We start from the raw sequence: 20,306 nt of genomic DNA, 5'->3' as shown, positions 1-20,306 counted from the left end.
ATTGGTTGTATGAATATATTGACTCTGAATGGAAACCTGAGTAGTGTAAGAATCCTATAAATAAAGTGAAGAAACTTTATGATTATCGTTCATTTTATCTGTCTGATCTTATCACAGGGTATGTTTCTTTGTATATCTGGTTGCTTTTTCTACTGTTTGGCCTGAGGGGAAATGTCAGAGCATCAGCAACCTCAAAAGCACATATGTAAGGGTTTTGGTCACCACCAAAAAGTTATTTAAATTAACAGCGCTGCAGCATGTCTGACTGTTTCGATGCTGTGTTTTTTTTGGCTTTTTGAAATGAGATATAACTGAGCTTCACTATTGAACTATGTTACCTTTCTTTGTTGTTATTCTGAAATCACTTGTTATGCATCAGAGAGTTGGACAATTACCAAGGAGGATAGAAGGAGAATTGATGCCTTTGAGCTGTGGTGCTGGAAAAAGAGTATTGAGAATACCATGGACTGCTAGGAAAACAAACAGATTTGTCCTGGAAAGGGTTAAACCGGGTGGCTCCTTGCAGGCAAGGATTCTGAGGCTCCGTCTAACATACTTTGGACATGTTGTGAGGAGAGACTGGTCCTTGGAGAGGGACATCATGCTTGGGAGGGTGGAGGGATGGCGCAGGAGGGGAAGGCCCTCTATGAGGTGGATTGATTCAGTGACTGGGATAATCAGGATGGGAGTGTCAGAGACAGTGCAACTGGCACAGGACAGAGCAGAGTTTAGGGCTGTTGCACATAGGGTCGCTATGAGTCGCAAGTGACTCAACAGCACATAACAACAACAACAACACATATAGGCAAGTGATAAAATATTGCTTTCTAGGTTTTTTCCCCAAATTTTGCCAGGTTAATTTATTAAAAAATGAGAAAAAAGTTCAGATAATGCAATTTAAGTTCACAAATGAATAACTATATGAATTTCTACGAGAAAATTTGGTAACTGAATGTATATACTTAGTATGTACAATGATAACTCAGATAAGTGTTTATTAACATACTTTATACTAAGTTATGCTCTTGGTTGCTTTCTATCATGAGTCCTTTCTAGAAGAGTAGAAGAGATGCAGAAAGCATATAAATTCGCTGTAAATTGAAAGTAAATTTAGAATGTGGATTGAAAGACATAATGTGGAAAAAAGTAAAGACAATGCAGAAAGCATATTTACTGCAAAGAAAGTAAGATCATAAATTCCACAAACATGAAATAAATAAATCACCTCCAAATTATGCAGCAAGGAACAAAATTTTACACAGCATTGTAATTAGCTGACCTAATACTTGTGCAGGGAAAAAATATAGTCCCACTTTAGCCATAAGCATTTGCTGCTTAGCAACTACATCCATTCATTTAATAATACAAAGTTTAGCTCAACCTTGTGGAATGCGTAACGTATGATCTTGAAATAAAATATTGGTGTTATTTCATTTTCCAAAAACCTGAAAAAACAGTGAAAAGTAATAGCAAGATTAGAGGCTAATATTCTATTCATTAGAGACTTAAAAAGTGAGGTCTTGAAAGTATCGACACAGGTAGGCAGAAAACTAGGTAAAGGTTTTGCTAGTATTTTAATGAACTAAACAAAATTATCACATTATTAGTCTTGGGTAAAAGTCTAATACAGTGGCTTTTAACACTGCTTGTGAATCCATGAGATACTCAAATGCCTTTTCAGTTGAGAAATAATATTTATTTGCTATTGAGAGAAATTTTAAATCCAGTTGGACTTTAACTGGCTTCAGGAATAATGAATTTGAATTGCATAAAGTAACATAGCATTATCAGCTCACCAGAAAAATAGCAAAAATGAGTTCATTTTGGCTACATGATACCAAAGAATCACATAGCTGATGTATTTATTTTTTGTTACAATAAATTGCAATTATGAATTGTTAACATTCTTTGACCAAAGCTCCAAATGACCAACACACTAAGAAGTCATAAAAGTATCAGATGAGAATTTTTGTAGAACTGGGGGAAAATTGCCTAACTATAAAAAATGTATTTTTTAAAGCCTGACTTTGAATAATATATGAGTACAAATATGATCAAGAATAAATTCACATAATTTGCAATTTAACTATCAATTTCAGAGAGAGCGTAGATGTTAAAAAAGAGACTAAAGCAGTGAGAGTATATTTGTTTCTGCAGGTGAGATGTAGCTACTTGGTCTCTGAAGATTTCCTTTAACATTAGACATCTATCTGCCTGTGTTTCTATTATTTTAAAATAAAAGTGTTGAGAATTTGCAACAGCATATTTCAAAGATTATTTCTCAGTCAGAATTATAATTTCTAAAATTTGTGACTTTCTTGGTATTTTTTTTTATTCTTCAAGAATTTATTTTTTTTTTAATTTAGGTTGTTTATTTTTTCATTTCAATGAACATCTACAGAGATTTTGGGATTCCATTCATTCATTGTTGCACCCTTCTCCCCGCACAATATTTTTGTATCATTTACAAAGCGAACTTTCAATAGGAGAGCTCTGGTGGTGTAGCCCTTAAGGTGTTGCACTGCTTATCTACAGGTGGTGTCTGATAGTTTGAATTCACCAGTCTACAAGGGAGAAACAGAGGCAATCTACTCTTGTGTGATTTATGGCCCCTGAAAACCAACTCAAAGAGTGAGCTATGCATTGGCTCTGACTCAGTGATAATGAGATGCTTAGATGTATAGAATTTCTTAATGAAGTATGCTAGGCTCTTGAACTGCCTCTAAAGGATAGATTTCCTTTTGCCCTTCGAGTGTTTTCCCATCATTCAATTTGCTTTTTCTATTTCAGTTCTGCAGTTTTCTTTCCACTTTCAGAGGAACCTGCCATCAGGAAAGCCCTTGCCAATCTAGAGAAGGCTTCTTTTCCTAGCTTTAGGCTGTCATGCATATATAGTACCTGACAGAATTGTCACCTACATCTTTACCACACCCCTATAATAGGCATATAACAATCCCGAGAGTCATATTAATAGCAGGAAAACCAACATGTCTGCCAAGGTTCTCACAGGAAGCTGGTGGTGAAGGAGGAAATAAAAGCCAGGCTTTCAGGGCACTGGCTAAGCATTCTGTGTGGTCTCCCACACTATTTCTCTTTTGAACTTTTCAATTGAAAAGCAAAAATACCATAGTTATAATGCCACCAAAGACGCTGGTATTACACACCATTAGACACAGTCCTGCTACTTCTTTTTCTGGCACTACCTAAACAGCCAATGTCTTAGAGGTTAAATGGAACATTATGAGGACATAATGAAGCAAAACTGGTAATAATCCCAGGATTTGTTTAGGAACTTATGCTGTCCTCAATGATACATACCATGGCCATCATCCAGGAATTCAGTGATGGTGGCTGATGTGCATTTGGACCAAGGCTTGGATGCATCAATGCTGGTTAGGATGGAAGACATTAAACGTTTATCTTCTGTGGAACCAAAGTTCTCTTCACAGAATTTGGAATCATCATGGGAGAGGCCAAGTAGATGCCCTGAGGAGAAAAGATAGGAAGCATGAACATGAGTGAGTTTGCATTTTTAATTTTCCCTGAAAATTATGCTAGTACTTAATTCTCACCCCTGCCCTCCCAAAGTCTGTTTATTTTGACAGATTTCTCTCCCAGAAACTGGAAGCCTGGTGAAATTAAAGTCATATATGTAGTTAGTATAACAGCTGCTTTTGAGAAACATCTAGATAAAAACTAAAAGTAAGGGGTGAATGTTCTTGTAATTATCTTGCTCACATGGTTAAGAGCATACAGGAACAAGTCCTTATTTGTTGTTGTTGTTATGTGCCGTCGAGTCGTTTGCGACTCATAGCGACCCTATGTACAACAGCCCTAAACCCTGCTCTATCTTGTGCCAATCGCATTGCCTCTGACACAACCATCCCAATTACCTCAGTCACTGAATCAATCCACCTCATAGAGGGTCTTCCCCTCCTGCGCTGTCCTTCTACTCTACCTAGCATGATGTCCCTCTCCAAAGACCTGTCTCTCCTTACATGTCCAAAGTATGTCAGACAAAGCCCCAGAAACCTTGCCTCCAAGGAGTAGCCTGGTTTAACCCTCTCTAGGATGAATCTGTTTGTTTTCTTGGCAGTCCATGGTACATTCAATACTCTTCTCCAGCACCACATCTCAAAGGCATCAATTCTCCTTCTGTCCTCCCTAGTCAAAGTCCTTATTTAGAATCTAGAATTTATGAGGCAACTCTGGGATATATTAGAGCCCACACTGCATATTATTCTAATTATCTAGTTCTTAGCTGTCTCTAAGCCACGACAAGATCCATGCAAGCCAAGAGTATCTCTTGCTGTCCATTGTTGAAACCTCTGTGTTATTCAGTGCTGTCAAGTTGCTTCTGACTCAATGACTCCATGTGACAGAGTAGAATTTTCTTGCCTGCAATCTTTAAAAACAACGTTTAATCTGCTGTTCATAGTGTCACTATGAATCATAGTTGACTAGACAAATAGTGCTGACTAGACAGCACTTAACAACAAAACAACAAATCTTTACCAGAGCAAACTGTTAGGTCTCTTTGAGAGTTCGTAGGCAAGTTGGAACCACCAATCTTTAGGGTAATAATGGAAGACTTAACTGTTGTGACAAGAGGTGTCCTAGAAATCTCTGTATTTAGCATAAGGTCTACCCTATAAACTGTAAACACTTAATAAGTGGTTGTCGTTGTTAGCTGCTGTAAAGTCAGCCTCAGACTCATGGTACCTCACGTAAAACTGAATGGACCACTGCCTGGTCCCGTGCCATCTCCATAACCAGTTGCATATACGACTGTAATTTACAGAGTTTTCATTTGGTGAATTTTGGAAGTAGATCACCAGGGTTTGTTCTTAGTCAATCTACCCCTGGAATCCCCATTTAAACTTCCTCAGCACCAGAGTAAGAAGCACACCTCCTTTGACAGACAGCTGCCAGGTATAGATGAGAAACACTGGTCAGGAATTCAACCTGAATCTCTCATATTAAAAGCAAGACTTCTATCAATAAATAGCTAATGCCCCTTATTTGAAGGATAGTGACTTCAGTTCTCTTGTCTAATCAATTAGGTCTGGAGAGAGGATAAGAGACATCAAAGTACTGAGGACTCTCCTTCATAGGGTCGCTATGAGTCGCCTGCAATTCGACGGCACGTAACAACAACAACAACAATCAGTTAGGTAGCTACATAAGCAATAACTTGGGACAGAAAAGAAAGAACTAATATTAGTAACAAATGTAAGGCTGCCTCACTTTTTCATTTATTTGAATGACTTAGTGAGCAACAAATGTTTATTATATCAAAAGTAAATGGCATATTTTGGAATCATGTGTACTGTTAATTAAAATTATCTAAAATACCCATGATGAGGTGTTAAAACTCAAAGACGAAGCCAACACTGGGGATATATGTCCAGACCACTTGGGCAAGGGGTATTTATGCTTCATTATCCAACCAGGTGCTCCAGAATTCCAGACCGATGCCCTTTTCATTTTGCCAAGCTAGATATTATTTCAGAGCACATAATCACATTCCTATAATCCCATGTGGTCAGTTTTTATTATGTGAAATGAATTCTCAGTTTAAGAATAAAATAAAAGGACACTGCTCAATACATAAAAAATTGCTGTTTTAAAAAGAAATTCTGCACAGTGGTGTTTAGAAACTCTGAAAAGCAGACAACAAATCACCCTAGTAGAATTTTTTTGCCAGAGGGTACAGGTAACTCAGTGGTAGAACTCATACCTTCCATGGGGGAGATCAGGCTTAATTCCTGACCAAAGCAGCCTGAGCACAGGCCCCACCTGTCTGTCACTGGAGGTTCCCAGGTGTTGCTGTGATGTTGAACAGGCATCCACGGAGACTTCCAGTGCAGGAAGAAAGATCTAGTAAGCTGCCTCTAAAAATCAGCCAATTAAGAAAACAGTGGCTCATTCCTATCATGTATGTCACCATCATGAACTGGAAGCCAACTTCAAGGCAATTAACAACCACAGTTACAGTATTTTTCTAACGTTTTAAAGAGTGGTACACAAACCACTGAAGGGACTGTTGAAAACACTACAGCAAAAAGATTGTTGCATCCTCTTTTGGTTCTTGAATGCCCAAATCTGGAAAACTGGCCATTGTGCAGAGTTCATGGACAAAACTTGACTGAAATCTTTCAGGCTCCATTCCAATGCCTTCAGCCAACTTGTTAAATCACCAACACCTCATAACAAAACTGCCCACTGAGCAGCTGCTTGCTGTTGTAGCTGAAATAAAGCGGTTAGGATTCAGTGACTTAACCAAGGGCTCCACATTTTTATGATATTTATATAGCTGTTTTTGTCTTTTAAAAACTTGGATATTATTTACTAGACTTGCTAGTTTGTTTGGGAACCCCTCCTACCACCATTCACATTTTGTCTGGTCAGTAGCTTAGAATGTGCATTATAGTCTATAAAACCAAAGGAATCTATTGCTCTGGCTCATGGTAACCCTATGGGTCTAAGTATCACTGAGTCCCCATTGGTGTTTAGTAACTTTCTAACCAGGTTGGCAGGCTTTCCTGCTGAGGTACATCTGGGTGAACGTGAATTGCCAACCTTTCAGTTAGCAGTCAAGCACTTAATCATTTGTTTCACCCAGGGGCTCCAAAAAGGATGAAGTATATCTCAAACAAAGTACTTAAGAAAGATTTGCAGGGGCTTACTTAATTTTTACGTTATTGTTATTGTTAGGTGCTGTTGAGTACGACTCATAGAGACCCTATGAACAACAGATCTCAATCTTGTCCTATCTGGCATCACCTTTATCATTCCTGACACATTTGAGCCCACTGCTGCAGACAGTTTATTAATAGAGGGTCTTCCCTCTTTTGTTGACCTTCCACCTTTCCAAACATGATGTCCCGTTCCAAGGAGAGCCTCTTCTAACAACATTACCAAAACACGAGATGAAGCTTCACCATCCTTGCCTCCAAGAACCACTCTAATTGTACTTTTTCAAAGACCTGTTTGTTCTTTTGGGAGTCCATGGGATATTCAGCACTCTTCTTCAACACAACTCAAATGCATCAATTCTTCTCTCATCATTTTTATTCACTGTCCAGTTCCTAGATGCACAGCAGGTACCTGGAAATACGGTGGCTTTGATCAGGCACACCTTAGTTTTAAAACTGGCATCATAACGCCTCAATAATTTGGAAAGGACCCAGACTGCAGACTCTTCCAACGTAGTAAGTCTCTTAATGTCCTGATGGCTGTACCAAGGATGTTAAATGTGGCTCCAGATACGATAACATTGTTGACCTAGTGGTGAGGATTTCTTTTGTTTTCTTCTTTTCTTCATGTTAAGATGTTAATTCATGTTGAAGGCTCAAAAGTTAATTCATTAATTTTTGAGTTGTTTTGTTGTTGTTGTGTGTCAGTATGTCAGAACTGACCCACAGCTGGCCCTCCAGCAGGTTTTCAGAGATTGCATGGGAAGAGATTAGTCATCCTTCTCCAATGCGCAGCTTGTGGATTAGAACTGTGTGCCTTGGGAATTGCAGCACAGTTTTTTACTACTAGGCCACCAGAGCTCCAAGTTTTGAGTAGTATGTTAAATTTTCCCAGGAAGCAACATCTCAAAAGAAAGTAGATTTTTCAATCTTATTTTAGTCAAAATTGCTTAAAATTACTTAAGGCAATAACATGTGTTGAAGTTGCACTCTGCACTTTCCCTTTCACCTTTATCAGCTGTCGCTGTGCAACTTAGAGAAGGATTTTATAGCTGAGTTTTCTCTCCAAGTGGAGAGAGAGAAAGTGGTCCAAAGCAACCTCTGCAACATGCTTTCTTTGAATTCAAGCTTTATATAGATATATAAACAAGGGTCCGTTTTTTGCATTTTATTTCATAAAGTATTCATGCTTATTTAACAGAATAATCTTCTTTTTCCTCCAAAGTTATACAACTAAATAATACTTTCTATGTTAATTTCTATTACTGCATCAGGGAATTTTCACTTCATTGAAGATTTCAGATTTCTGATTTAAAATACAGGCCATCTGACAAACACCAAATTTGCTTTGAAAGGCCCAGGAGAGTACCTCCTTTTTTGCTTTTTCTTTTCCGCTTTTGGTTTTGAAAGATCTCAAGAACATAAGCAAAGTGATTCAATCTAAAATATTTTGGCATGACTTTATGGATCTCTTGGCTTGTATATGACATAATATTGCAGATTTATGCTTTATAAATTTACTAACTTATCAGTACAACGCAAGAAGCCCAGGTGACATTGTAGTTAAAGCACTTGGCTCCTAACCAAATCCACTACAGAGCTTTAGCATAATTCATTGAGGCTGTTTCAGAGTCAGCAGCTCAAATTCACTAGCTGCTTCATGAGAGAAAAATGAGGTAGTTCTCCTGCAAATATTTACAGCCTTAGAAACAGTTTAACCTCTCTATAGGGTCACTCTTAGTACCAGCAGCCAGGAATCAAGAGACAAATTGAATTGGGAAAGTCAGCTGTCAGGAACCTCTTCAGAGTACTGAAGAGCAACAACATCAGTCTGGAGACTAAAGTGCGCCTGATACAGGCCATAGTCTTCACAATTGCTTGCTATGCATCAGAGAGCTGGACAATGACTAGGGATGATAGAAAATTGATGCCTTTGAGCTGTGGTGCTGGAGCAGAGTGTTGAATATACCATGGACTGCCAGGAGAACAAACAGATTTATCTTAGAGACAGTGAAGCCAGGCTCCTTGGAGGCAAGGATTCTGAGGCTTCATTGACATACTCTGGGCATGTTCCAAGGAGGACATCATGAAGAGACATCATGCTTGGAAGAGTGGAGGGATGGAGAAAGAGAGGGAGACCATTGATGAGATAAATTCATACAGTGACTAGGGTAATGAGGGTAGGTGTGTCAGAGACAGTAAAGCTGGCACAGGACAGAACAGGTTTCAGGGCTGTTTTACATAGGGCTGCTATGAATCTCAAGCAACTCAATGACACATAACAACAATCACCACCTAGGGTCACTATGATTGGAAATTGACTTGTCAATAGAGGGTTTGGGTTTGGTACTGGATCAATATAATGTAAATGTAATTTGTTTAATTGAAGAGCTCTCTAGGAAATATTGTGAGTATTGCGCTCTCCTAATCTTTATGGGATTACATTGATATTAACTCCAAGACTTGAAATATGTACTAAGAGAAAAAATCAGCTAGAAAAGAGGCATTTCCAGATGTAAACCTCACTGAATTATGCTAAATCTCTATAGAAATTTAGGCAGCAAAGGGTTTACATTACTTGGGTAGGAAAAATGCAGAAAAGACAAGGAGAATGGTTACATAGCTTGAAGATATAGTCAAGACCACCGAACTGCATACGTAGAAACTGCTGAATTGGTCTATATTCTGATGTCTATGTTTCTAACAACTACAAAGAAGAAGAGAGAAGTCACACTAATAAGGCTGTAATTCTGAGAATGAATAAATCTTCTCTGTAACTCAGCAAGAGCTAAAAAGAGATGTGAATTTTGTAAGGTCTCCAAAAGTCAGCTGCAACAGATTATCAACTGGCTGAAACAGGCTGTTTCGGGGTCAGAACAAAGTTCTGTCTTCCATCAGGAATATCTTCCTGCTCACCGTGAAGGGGAATGAGGGTCCTGGGTTAAAATGAAGAACATTTGATCACCCAAAGAAACAGGGAGCCGATACCACAGGAGCTGGAGCCAGGGCACAGTGGAGGTCCATGTGACTTCCCTTCAAGGACTGGATGGCAATTGAAATGGAAGATCGGCATGAGGAATGTTTGGACACACTTCAAGAAAGACGTGACACACATACCAAGGTTGTAAGCAGCAAGAGAAGAGGGATTTCTAAACGTGAATTATGCTCACACATCTAACACCAGTAGTCTCAAATTTACTAGTATCCTTGAGCACAGAAGTGGCAAATCACATGTAAAAGTGAAAGTCATTCTAAGGAGAAGGATCTCTGGTGGCATAATGATTAAGTGCCTAAATGCTAATTGAAAGGTTAGTGGTTTGAATTCATCCAACGGTTACAGGAGGCATTTAAGACAGACCAATCTGCTCCAGGAAAGATTACAAAGCCACTGCCATCATGGCAATTTCCACTTACAGCTCTCATAGAGGACAGACTTGCATTCTCCCATAGGGATGCCAAAGTTGTAATCTTTACAGAAGCAGACTGGCACATTTTTTTTCACATCTGTGGAGAAGCTGGTGAATTCAACCAAAACCTTTCCATTAGCAGCCAAAAGCTTTAACCATTGATGCAAACAGGGCTTCTTCTAAGACTATTGCTTTTAGGTGACACTGAATCTATTAGGATTTATAGCAACCCTTTGTGCAAAAGAACAAAACACTCCCTGGTCCTACATCATTTTCAGAATCATTGCTGTGTTTGAGCTCACTGTTACAGCCATTACATTAATCCCTCTTGTTCAGAGTTTTTCTCTTTTTCACCGACCTTCTGCTTTACCAAGCATGGTGACTTATTCCAGGAACTGAACCCTCTTGATAACATATCAAAATTACAGGAGACAGAATTTTCACCAACCTACCTTCTAAAAACCATCCTGGCTGCATTTCTTTCAAGGTTACGGGGCAGTTCTACTCTGTCACATGGGGTCACTAAGAATAAAAAACTGCCTGAGGGGATCCAACCACAACTATGTTCCAGAGGGACTGTCGCATTACCACTGCACTGTAAAAGACTTCCAGGGAGAAAAAAAATCTGCAATCTACAAACATTGTAGGTTCACAACTGGCAGCTGTGCATTTCTTGTAGGTATATTAACGGGAATCAGAACTGAACCTGAGGCTGCTGATGGCCTGGAATAGCCTTGAGCTGTGAGACACCTGCCTTTTCCGGGAGAGTTCATTCAGAAATCACACACAGCAATGCTTAAATTGACAGCTGTGGAGTGGAGGTGAAGCAATTCTCTGACAGAAAGGATGTGTGTGGAGTACTGTGGCTAGGATTTAGACAGCTCCAGAATTTAAATAACAAGTGAAGACTATAATAAATATTCCAGAAAATGTTACAAACTCTCATAATATCTTTTGTTGGTTTTGTCATATGAAGAATTTTCAGAATAACAGAGTTAGTTGATGGATTAAGTGTTGGAGGACACAGTTGAAACGGAATCCAGAAACCTGGATCAAGACCATACTCACACTTATAAAGGTAGAGAGACATTTTTTCCTCAGGTCAAAGTCTAACAAAGAAAGATGAAGAGGATGCAAAGCAGTTTTCAAAGGAAAAGAGATACTTGAGGACATTCACCAAAGCTTCCTTAGTAAAACTGGAAATGAAATCTGTCCATGGTAGAGATAAGGCAGGGATGAATTTAGGGGTTACAATTCTTTGTCAGTGTCATCCACTAAAGTAAGTTTTGCTTTAGTGAAGCAACAGCAGTTGCCTTTAAAACCACCAATAATCAGTAGGAATGAAAAGGTGGAGGTGGAGTCCACTCGGTGATACACTGGAAGAAAGGCCTGGTAAAGTCTGAAAAATCAGCCACTGAAAACTCCCTGGAGCATTCTGTCTGACATATTTTGGGCACATGGCCAGCAAGGACCAGTCCTTGAATAAGGGCATCATGCCTGGAAGGGTGGAGGGACAGTGCAGGAGAGGAAGACCCCGTATGAGATGGATTGACACAGTAACTGGGGTAATAAGGGTAGGTGTGTCAGAGATGGTGAGACTGGCTCAGGACAGGGCAGGGTCCAGAGTATTGTGCACAGGATTGCTATGAGTCAAAGGAAACTTGATGGCACCCAACAATAACAAGGGGAGAGGAACTCATGGTTTACTGTCCTCCTGATCTGAACATCCTCATCTCTTTGATTGACAAGTTTTTCATTACATAAGCAGTACAATATGTTATATTGCCTCTAACAAAAACATCTAGGGGCCCCAGTTCTGTTCTGGTATATACCTGGCCCTGTGCATAAGAATCCATTTAAGTACAACTGGGTTTTGGTTTTTCACAATCAGCAGACATGTCAAATATTGATAAACCACTTGTTTATTTTAACTATACTAAGCTATGTGCTTATAAGACTATCTTTCTTAGCAAATCTTTAGTTATTTACTGACAATTCTCCCCTAAATCTTGAGGCAGATAAAGACTAATGACACTTGGGTAATGGATGTGCTAGTAACTGGTGTCTACATTTATAAACGGAACCAAAGAAAACAATATAGGAAAAGCACAGACCACCGTAAAAGACAGCAAATACTGCCAAGTGATGCATTTTGCTGTTTGCAAATGAATTAACAAAGGACACAGCGTGGGTTGTAAATGCTTTAAATACTGATCTATAATAGATATCAAATAATGGTCATAAACAAAACAATTTAAGAAGTTCCCATCTCACAAAATAACACAGAAAAGACTGCATCCGAACTGTGTAAATGTAACAGTAATTTATGTCCAAGCAAATTCTATAACTGATAGGAATTCATAAGGGTTTTAAATAACAGAGTAGAAAAACATTACAGGGTTTCTAAGGCTTTAAATCTTTATGGAAGCAGAATGTCACATCTCTTCTCTCAATAAAGGTTGATGGGTTTAAATTGTGAACCCTTCAGAAGCTGAGCTCCTTAACCACTGCCTCACCAGAGTTCATAGGGTGGGTTGACAGCAATGGGTTAATTCATTAAACTCTAAGCATTTGATCCAGAGTCCCACTACTGGGGGGTTCTCAATTTCATAAGTTTCATAAACTTACTCCCATTGAGTTTTACACTCTTGGTACCAGCAGCCAGGAAATTAAAAGATGAATTGCATTGGGAAAGTCTGCTGTCAGAGACTTCTCCAAAGACTGAAGAGCAACGATGTCAGTCTGGAGACTAAGGTGCACTTGCTTCAGGCCATAGTCTTTGCAATTACTTGCTATGCATTAGAAAGCTGGACAATGACTAGGGATGACGGAAGGAGAATTGAGGCCTTTGAGCTGTGGTGCTAGAGAAGAGTATTGAATATACCATGGACTGCTAGCAGAACAAACAGTTTTATCCTACAGAGGGTGAGACCAGGCTGCTTCTTGGAGGCAAGGATTCTGAAACTTTGTCTGACATAGTTTGGACATGTTGCAAGGAGGGACCAGTCCTTGGAGAGGGACATCATGCTGGGAGTGTGGAGGGACAGTGCAAGAGAGGAAGACCCTTGATAAAATGGTTTGATTCTGGGGTAATTGATACTGGGGTAATGGGGGTAGGTGTGTCAGGGACAATAAGATTAGCACAGGATAGAGCAGGGTTTAGGACTGTTGGCTGTTGTACATAGGGTCATTATGAGTTGCAGGTGACTCGATGGCACATAACAACAAACAACAACACTGAGTTTTAACCAACTCGTAACTGGCCTTCCAGAAGGTTTGCAGAGGCTGGAATCACACAAGAGGAGATTGTCTCTCTTCCTTGGAGTTGCTGTTGGATTCAAACTGGTAGCCTTTAGGTTAACAGTGTAACTCCCAATTGATTGAATAAACCACTAAGCCTTCATCAGAAATGAGAAATAGTGATTCAAACTGTTATCTGACAAAGTTTTACTCTATCAGTGACATTATTAATAACATCTTTTTGAAAGGCCACCTGGGGGCTGGGAAACATTCCAGGCTGACCACACCTTCTGAGAGACATTCCAGTCTACCTGGTGTAAGATGACTAAGGCCAATCAGAAAGAAGCACGACCACCAACCACATTTTGCATGACTGAGCAGGTCCCTAGTTAGGAGCTAACAAAGGGCATCCAATCAGCTGTCTCCATGGAGAACTGGCCATTGGCTGATCACCCTACCCCCAACCCCTACCTATAAAGTTTACCCTGTAATTTTCTCACTTGTGACTTTGCTGCCTGATCCTGCCTTTCTCTGGCCTCAGACAGTAAATCTGCCCAAGAGCCACTAATAAACTCTTTTTTTTCACTTCATCTGGTTCTCTGCACCTTTTTTACCTTACGCTTTCATAATAAAATCTTTAGTAATCACAATTTTTAAGATTTAAAGACTATACTGCCTTCTTAAATAAAGTCTTGGTAGTGTAGTGCATTAAGAGTTGGACTGCTCCAACCACAAACAAGTGGATTGAGACATTATGGTACATTCACACAATGGAATACTATGCAGCACGCAGGAGCAATGATTTTATAAATTAATACCTGACTTGGGAGAGACTGGAGAACATTATGCTGAGTGAACTAACTCAGTCCCACAAGTACAAATACTATATAAAACCATTATTGTAGAATGAACATGAGGATCTAAGGCAGGGGGTGTGTGGAAACAGAAGGATGAGGATGGGGGGTCGGGTAGAAATAGAGGGGTGAGGATGGGGGGGTAGGGTATTAATCATAGCGTTGCACAATTCCATGGATGGATGGGGTGAAGGAAATGGGAAGGATCTTTTGGGAAAAACAATGTATTCAAACTTTGTAAATAAATCAGAGTAATATAAAAAATTTAAAAAAAACACCACCACAAAACAACAGCAAAAACAACCTGCTGGAGAGTTAGCTACAAATCAGTTTCAACTTAAGGGTACATAACAACCAAATAAAAACTCATTAGCATTAAAAAAGAGTGGGACTGCTAACAAATTCATTGGTAAAGCCAACAGCCACTACAAGGGAGAAAGATGGGCAATTTCCTCCAGTTAAGACTTACAGCATCCAAAACCTGATGGATCCAAATTGACTTGACTGCAGCAGATTTGGTGCTGCTTTGCCTTCTAAAATTCATGAGTGAGTCTAATTTAAGAAAAACTTGTGTACTTCTGGGTGAAGATACGTGCCTTTCAAGAAAAATGTTTGTCCAGGTTCCTATTGAACACAGACATAACTGGTTTCTCTGAGTCAGAATGGAATTGACTCAATGACAACAAGGTATAGGGACAACTTTATAACATGAGCATCAGGGAGGAAATTGGTTGTTTTTCTAAACTTTGGTCTGCAAATTAAACAGAATTTCATGATCTTGTCTCCTGACTCCATACTGACCAATGAGGCTAGAGGACATAGCACCAGATCCTAAAAAAGAAAAGTCCCGAGCAGCTCCGTAATGTGTTTACTTGGGAGGCAACTACTCAGATGAAGCATCTGTGTCTCAGTGAAGTCATGTTTTTCTTTCACCTAATTTCCCAGCTGGGATCACTGAGGTGCAAGAAGGTCTTGCCAGGGATTGAAAAGTGAGTCAACACTTCACATGAGGACAAGAATCTAGAATCCTCCAAGAAGGGAAGTTTCACCTTCAGTAGTTGGGTCATGGGCGTATTTTCAAATACAAATCGTTGCATTAGATTGATCTATAAAGCTCATTGCTGAGGCATCAGAACCAAAAATCACACAGTAACTATGTACTATATTTACTGTTGATGCCAACATCAACTTGCTGGATCTCCTCTCAATCTGGCAGACAATCTACAGGCCTCTTGTAAAAAAAAAAAAAGATTAATTAGGGTTTGATTTCCAAAAAGATGATGATAAAAATAAGTTTCTTTGTGGCACAGGGCATAATAATATTCGCACATTTCATCTGGGGGCCAAGAGAGACATAAAGTGGCACCGCTCCAAAGGGGACAGGGAAAATGCTCAGTTGGGGTTGATTAAAGCAAAGGTTTGGGGAGCAAATACCACGTTTAATCCCAGTTTCCTTCTCACTTCACATCTCACAGCTAGGCCTGACATCTGATTCTGGGCACTTGGCTTTGGTCTCTGGAGTTTCCAGGCCTCTGCAGCTTTTCAAAACATGGCCTTGTTTAATCTAATCATCCATGGAAGCCCAGTCACACACAGATCAGCACAACCAGAGAACACCCTCCAGCCACAGCCAAGTGCAGGCAGCCATGTTGTTGTGTCTCACCCACTTCCTAAGACTCGGGCTGAATATTTGGCATTGATTTCTGCTCCCTCCACCCCCTAAAATCTGAATTTAGCTGAGGAAGCACTTCAGACTCTGCCATAATGCAGAGATACACTTAGTACATTTTATAGTTAACCACTCTAAAGGAAAGCTTCGCTATGTTTATAAATTACAGATTTCATTAGACTGAGTAAGACTGTATTGTTCCCCCTGGCATATAACTAGCTGGTTCAACATCAGTAAAACTATTGTTTCCAAGAATTCTGTCCTCAGCAAGTAAAATCATCATTATGAAGTGACAATAACAGACACTTGACAAGTTAAAAATAAAAGCTTGGGTTGTTAATTGAAATGGAATTGAACACTTCCTGTATGCTTGCATTTGGATTGGAAAGTAGCTGTAACGACACTCCACCGAAGGCACCAGGGTGGAAGTAGGGCTCTTAATATTTCACTGCAATTTTCTGAAGTGTCCTAAGAATTTAGTTAATACTTATAAGCACTCAGGGAGCTCTGGTGCCATAATCCATAGAGTTGTGTTGCTAACTCAAAGGCTGTGCATGTCTCTGGTGGTTCAAATTCACCAGAGGCTCTTCCAGGGAAAGATGGGCAATTTCCTCCTGTGCAATTCATAGCCTCAGAAACTCAACAAAGGGAGCATCTATGACTTGACAGTGAACTTTTGTAGTTTGAATAAGTACACAGTAGAGCAAGAGGGAAGGTAATTAAATCATGATTGTTTACCGCACAGTTTATATTCATTCAAGCATTATCTCAGAAGCCTTCAAAGGCATCAGTTAAATATTTTGTAGATCCTAGCTCTTTCTGAAGAAGAATTAGCAGAAAAAGAGAAGTATGCCAGTTATGCTCTTATACTTCAAAAGAGAGTAAACTTTCAGAGTTGTTTATGTAACCCGTCTAGTTCTGATTTTAACTCAAGCCCACTGTCTCTGAATTGATTCAGCCTCATCACAACTCTTTACTGAGTGTCTGAGACTGTAAATCCTTAGGGTAGAACACTGCCCATCTTTCTCTTGTGGAACCAATCATATATTCGAACCCCTGATCTTTCAATTAACAGCTTAACACATAGCCCACTATGCCAAAACAGCTCCTTAATACTTGTTGTTGTTACGTGCCGTCGAGTACATACCGACCCTATGTACAACAGTCCTAAACCCTGTTGTATCCTGTACCAATCGCACTGCCTCGGACACACCCATCCCGATTACCCCAGTCACTGAATCAATCCACTTCATAGGTATTTTTAATTGTTGTTGTTGATGCTGATTGCCATTGAGTTGAGCACGACTCATAGCAACCCTATGAACAAAAGGCCTGAAGCCCCGCTACAACTATCAACATTTATCAAAGTTCATAGAGTTTCTGGAGGCATGTTATTTATGAAGTGGATGCCACTCCAGAAAAGGTCCAAGTTAGAGATTTTGTATTTCTTTCTCTACTTATATATGCTTTAATTCTAAGTGCAGGCTTGGATGGAGATTTAAAAAATATTTTTATCCAATTAGTTTATGAGTGAAATATAGCTAAGGTTATATCTTAAGCCACCATGCATTGAAACCAAGTACATCAAGGGTACAAATGGCTATCATGTTGGGTTGCTAACAGAGAAGTTGGCAGTTTGAGGTCACCTAGAAGCAACTCAGAAGGAAGAGCTAGCCATCAACTTCTGAAGGATCGAACCATTAAAACTCTTAGGATCACAGTCCTACTTGAACACTCTGAAGGTCACTCATTTCCTACTTTAACACAAAGAAGGCCACTTATTATGGCTCAAGACTGACTGGAAGGCAATTGACTGGTTATACACAAATAATGAGATAGGGTACTCCCATAAGAACCTCTTCAGTCAATTTAAAAAAATAATATTTTTTATTAAATGTGTCCTTTTTCTGCTTACAGTAAAAACAAATTTGAAAAAGTATGAGCAGGCTCCACAGTTTATGCTTTGAGTTCAGTAACTTCATTTATATTGTCTGTTTGTATGGACCAAAAGCACCCATTTTGAAAAGAGGCTCAAGCAGTAGTAAAAACAAGGTTACCATTCTGTGGTACAAATAGGGTTATAAAATGCCATATACATCACCACATGTGGATTTTATCCTTCACTGCACTTCCACGTATGGAAAACAGCAAAGGTCTCACAAAAACCAAATTAACAAGAAACCATGGAGTTGATTCCAACTCACAGCAACCCCCACCAGGTTTAGTGAGCATGTAAATCTCTAAGTGAGGAGATGACCCATCTTTCTTTCTGGGAACTACTGGGGGATTTGGCTGCTAAACTTCGGTTGGCATCACACCACATAATGCTGTGCATCATGAGAGAGAGCTCTTTGTCTAGTAAAAAGGAAAAGGACACTACATAATAAGAATGGAGTAAAGTAGAATACTGAGCATGGCTGGCTCAAGGTATTGGCTGCACACAAGCCCACAAAAACTGAAGCCCTGGAAACTGGTCATCGCACTGCACTACCTGCGATACCAGCTGCAGTGGCGAGACTCTCGTAATAATAAACAGCTGACTAGGAAATCTTTTGTAAGGGCATTTTCTCCACGTTGTGTAAGGCTCATACTGTGTAACACGTGCTCATAACTCTTAGGCAGAAGAAATAATTAAAAAACAATAAAGCAATTAGAAAATGAATGAAGTGAATGAAATCCAGATTCTTTTAGGAAAGGGGAATTGAATCCATATTTCCCTACTTGAAGATCTCAAATTTCTCAAACTAGGCCATATGTAATATAAATTGGGAAATTAGAGGAGGCAGTGTTTCTTTGGAGCATGAATTCTAGAGAATTCTAAAGAAGTAAACAGATGATCCAACCACGAAATTAAAGGAACACATGTAATTATATAGCAAAGAATCAGACTTCACTATTGTACATCCTAAAAATTTTTTTTACAAAAATATGTTCATTATTTGTATACCATTAAGAAAAGATTTTATTTTCTACTCTTGCCAGACTCTGTACGAACCTCACACTCTCTGCCATTTACTCATCTATCCTAGCTATGTCCCATTCTTCTCATTAAGGTAGATTCTACTCTAAGGAGGCTCTTTGCCAGCCATATTTTGAGTGTCTTCAAGTCTGAGATGCTCACCGTTTAGCCCTATAACTGACAATAGTCTGGTGCTACTAATAGAATTCTAGAGGTACTATTATTACTCAGAAATGAATGGCCAGTCCTGTGTCTTAGTTCATCTAGTCTAAAGACTCCACTGACTCCAGCCTACCATGGGTGACTGTGCTCTACTTTGAAAGACCTCTGTAGTACAGCTTTCAGCATCACAGAAACAATCAAGCCACCATAGTACAGCAAAGAGATAAAATAGTGGCCTTCATATAATATTCCTCCATATCACGGAGACATGTATATATGCATATGTTGTTGTAATGTGCTCTTGAGGCAGAACCAAGTATCTCCACAGAGTTTTCAGAGGCAGTAAATTTCATGGAAGGAGATTGCCTATCCATTTCCCTTGAAGTAACTGAGGGATCTGAACCATATATCTTCAGGTTGGCAGTATAGTGCCTTACTATTTGGCCACCAGAGCTCACGATACATATGTGTATACACACATATGTATGTACGCACATATCTACAAATAAAGAGAGAATAAAGAGTGTGGAGTGTGTGTAAGTGAGAGAGTATATGAGAGGATGCCATGGGGCCTTGGTGGCTTAGTACATTAAGTGTTGCACTGTTAATCAAAGGCAAGCAGTTTTGTTCTACCAGCTGCTTCAAAGGAAAAAGTTAAGGCAGACAGCTTCCATTAAAATTTACAGTCTTGACAACCCTATTCAGAATAAACTTGATGGTAGTGAGGATAGTGAGACTTAGAGATATGTACCCTCTGGTGGTATACTGCATAAAAAGTTAGTATACTACTAACAGAAAGGTCAGTCGTTCAAATAAACTAACATGCCATAGTTTTCCTCACGACATGTGGAGAGGAAGGGAGTCAAAGTGTGTCAGTTCACTTTTCAGGAGAATCTATTTGCATTTCTCCTTGTTCTGATTTGTTTGTTTTTCTGACAGTTAATGATATTTTCAATAATTACCAACACTGAAATTCAAAGACAACAATTCTTCTGTGTTTCTTTTGTCATTGCCTATTTTTCTCATGCATTTAAGGAGACTGGAAAAACTGACTTGACTCAGGTGTATCTTAGATATTAAAGTCACATCTTTGCTTTTCAAAACTTTAAAGGAGGCTTTTGCAAAAAATTTGCCCAATGTAATGAACAAAGGCCAGATGAGTTGTGGGAGGATATCAAGGGTATCATCCAGGAAGAGTGCAAACGGTCATTGCAAAGATGGAAGAGGAAGAAAAGACCAAAATGGATGTCAGAAGAGACTCTGAAAATTGCACTGGAGCGCAGAGAACCTCGAGTTGCTATAATCAAGGATGCTTTC

General features: G+C 39.3%; 1 protein-coding gene across 1 annotated transcript in view; it reads right to left on the bottom strand.

The window, feature by feature from the left end:
• The window catches only part of ADAMTS5 (ADAM metallopeptidase with thrombospondin type 1 motif, 5), a 73,730-nt gene that overhangs the window by 25,346 nt on the left and 28,078 nt on the right, over positions 1–20,306 (bottom strand). The window contains exon 3 of the mRNA XM_006896026.1: positions 3,319–3,486. Coding sequence (XP_006896088.1) covers positions 3,319–3,486 — 168 coding nt within the window. The remainder of the gene's footprint in view (positions 1–3,318; positions 3,487–20,306) is intronic.

This window comes from Elephantulus edwardii, unplaced genomic scaffold, assembly GCF_000299155.1.
Source record: "Elephantulus edwardii isolate Elephantulus edwardi_28Jun2011 unplaced genomic scaffold, EleEdw1.0 scaffold00180, whole genome shotgun sequence".
In the NCBI taxonomy this organism is placed as follows: domain Eukaryota; kingdom Metazoa; phylum Chordata; class Mammalia; order Macroscelidea; family Macroscelididae; genus Elephantulus; species Elephantulus edwardii.
Note: the sequence above shows the minus strand (reverse complement) of the source record. Positions and strands in the feature narration are given on the sequence as shown.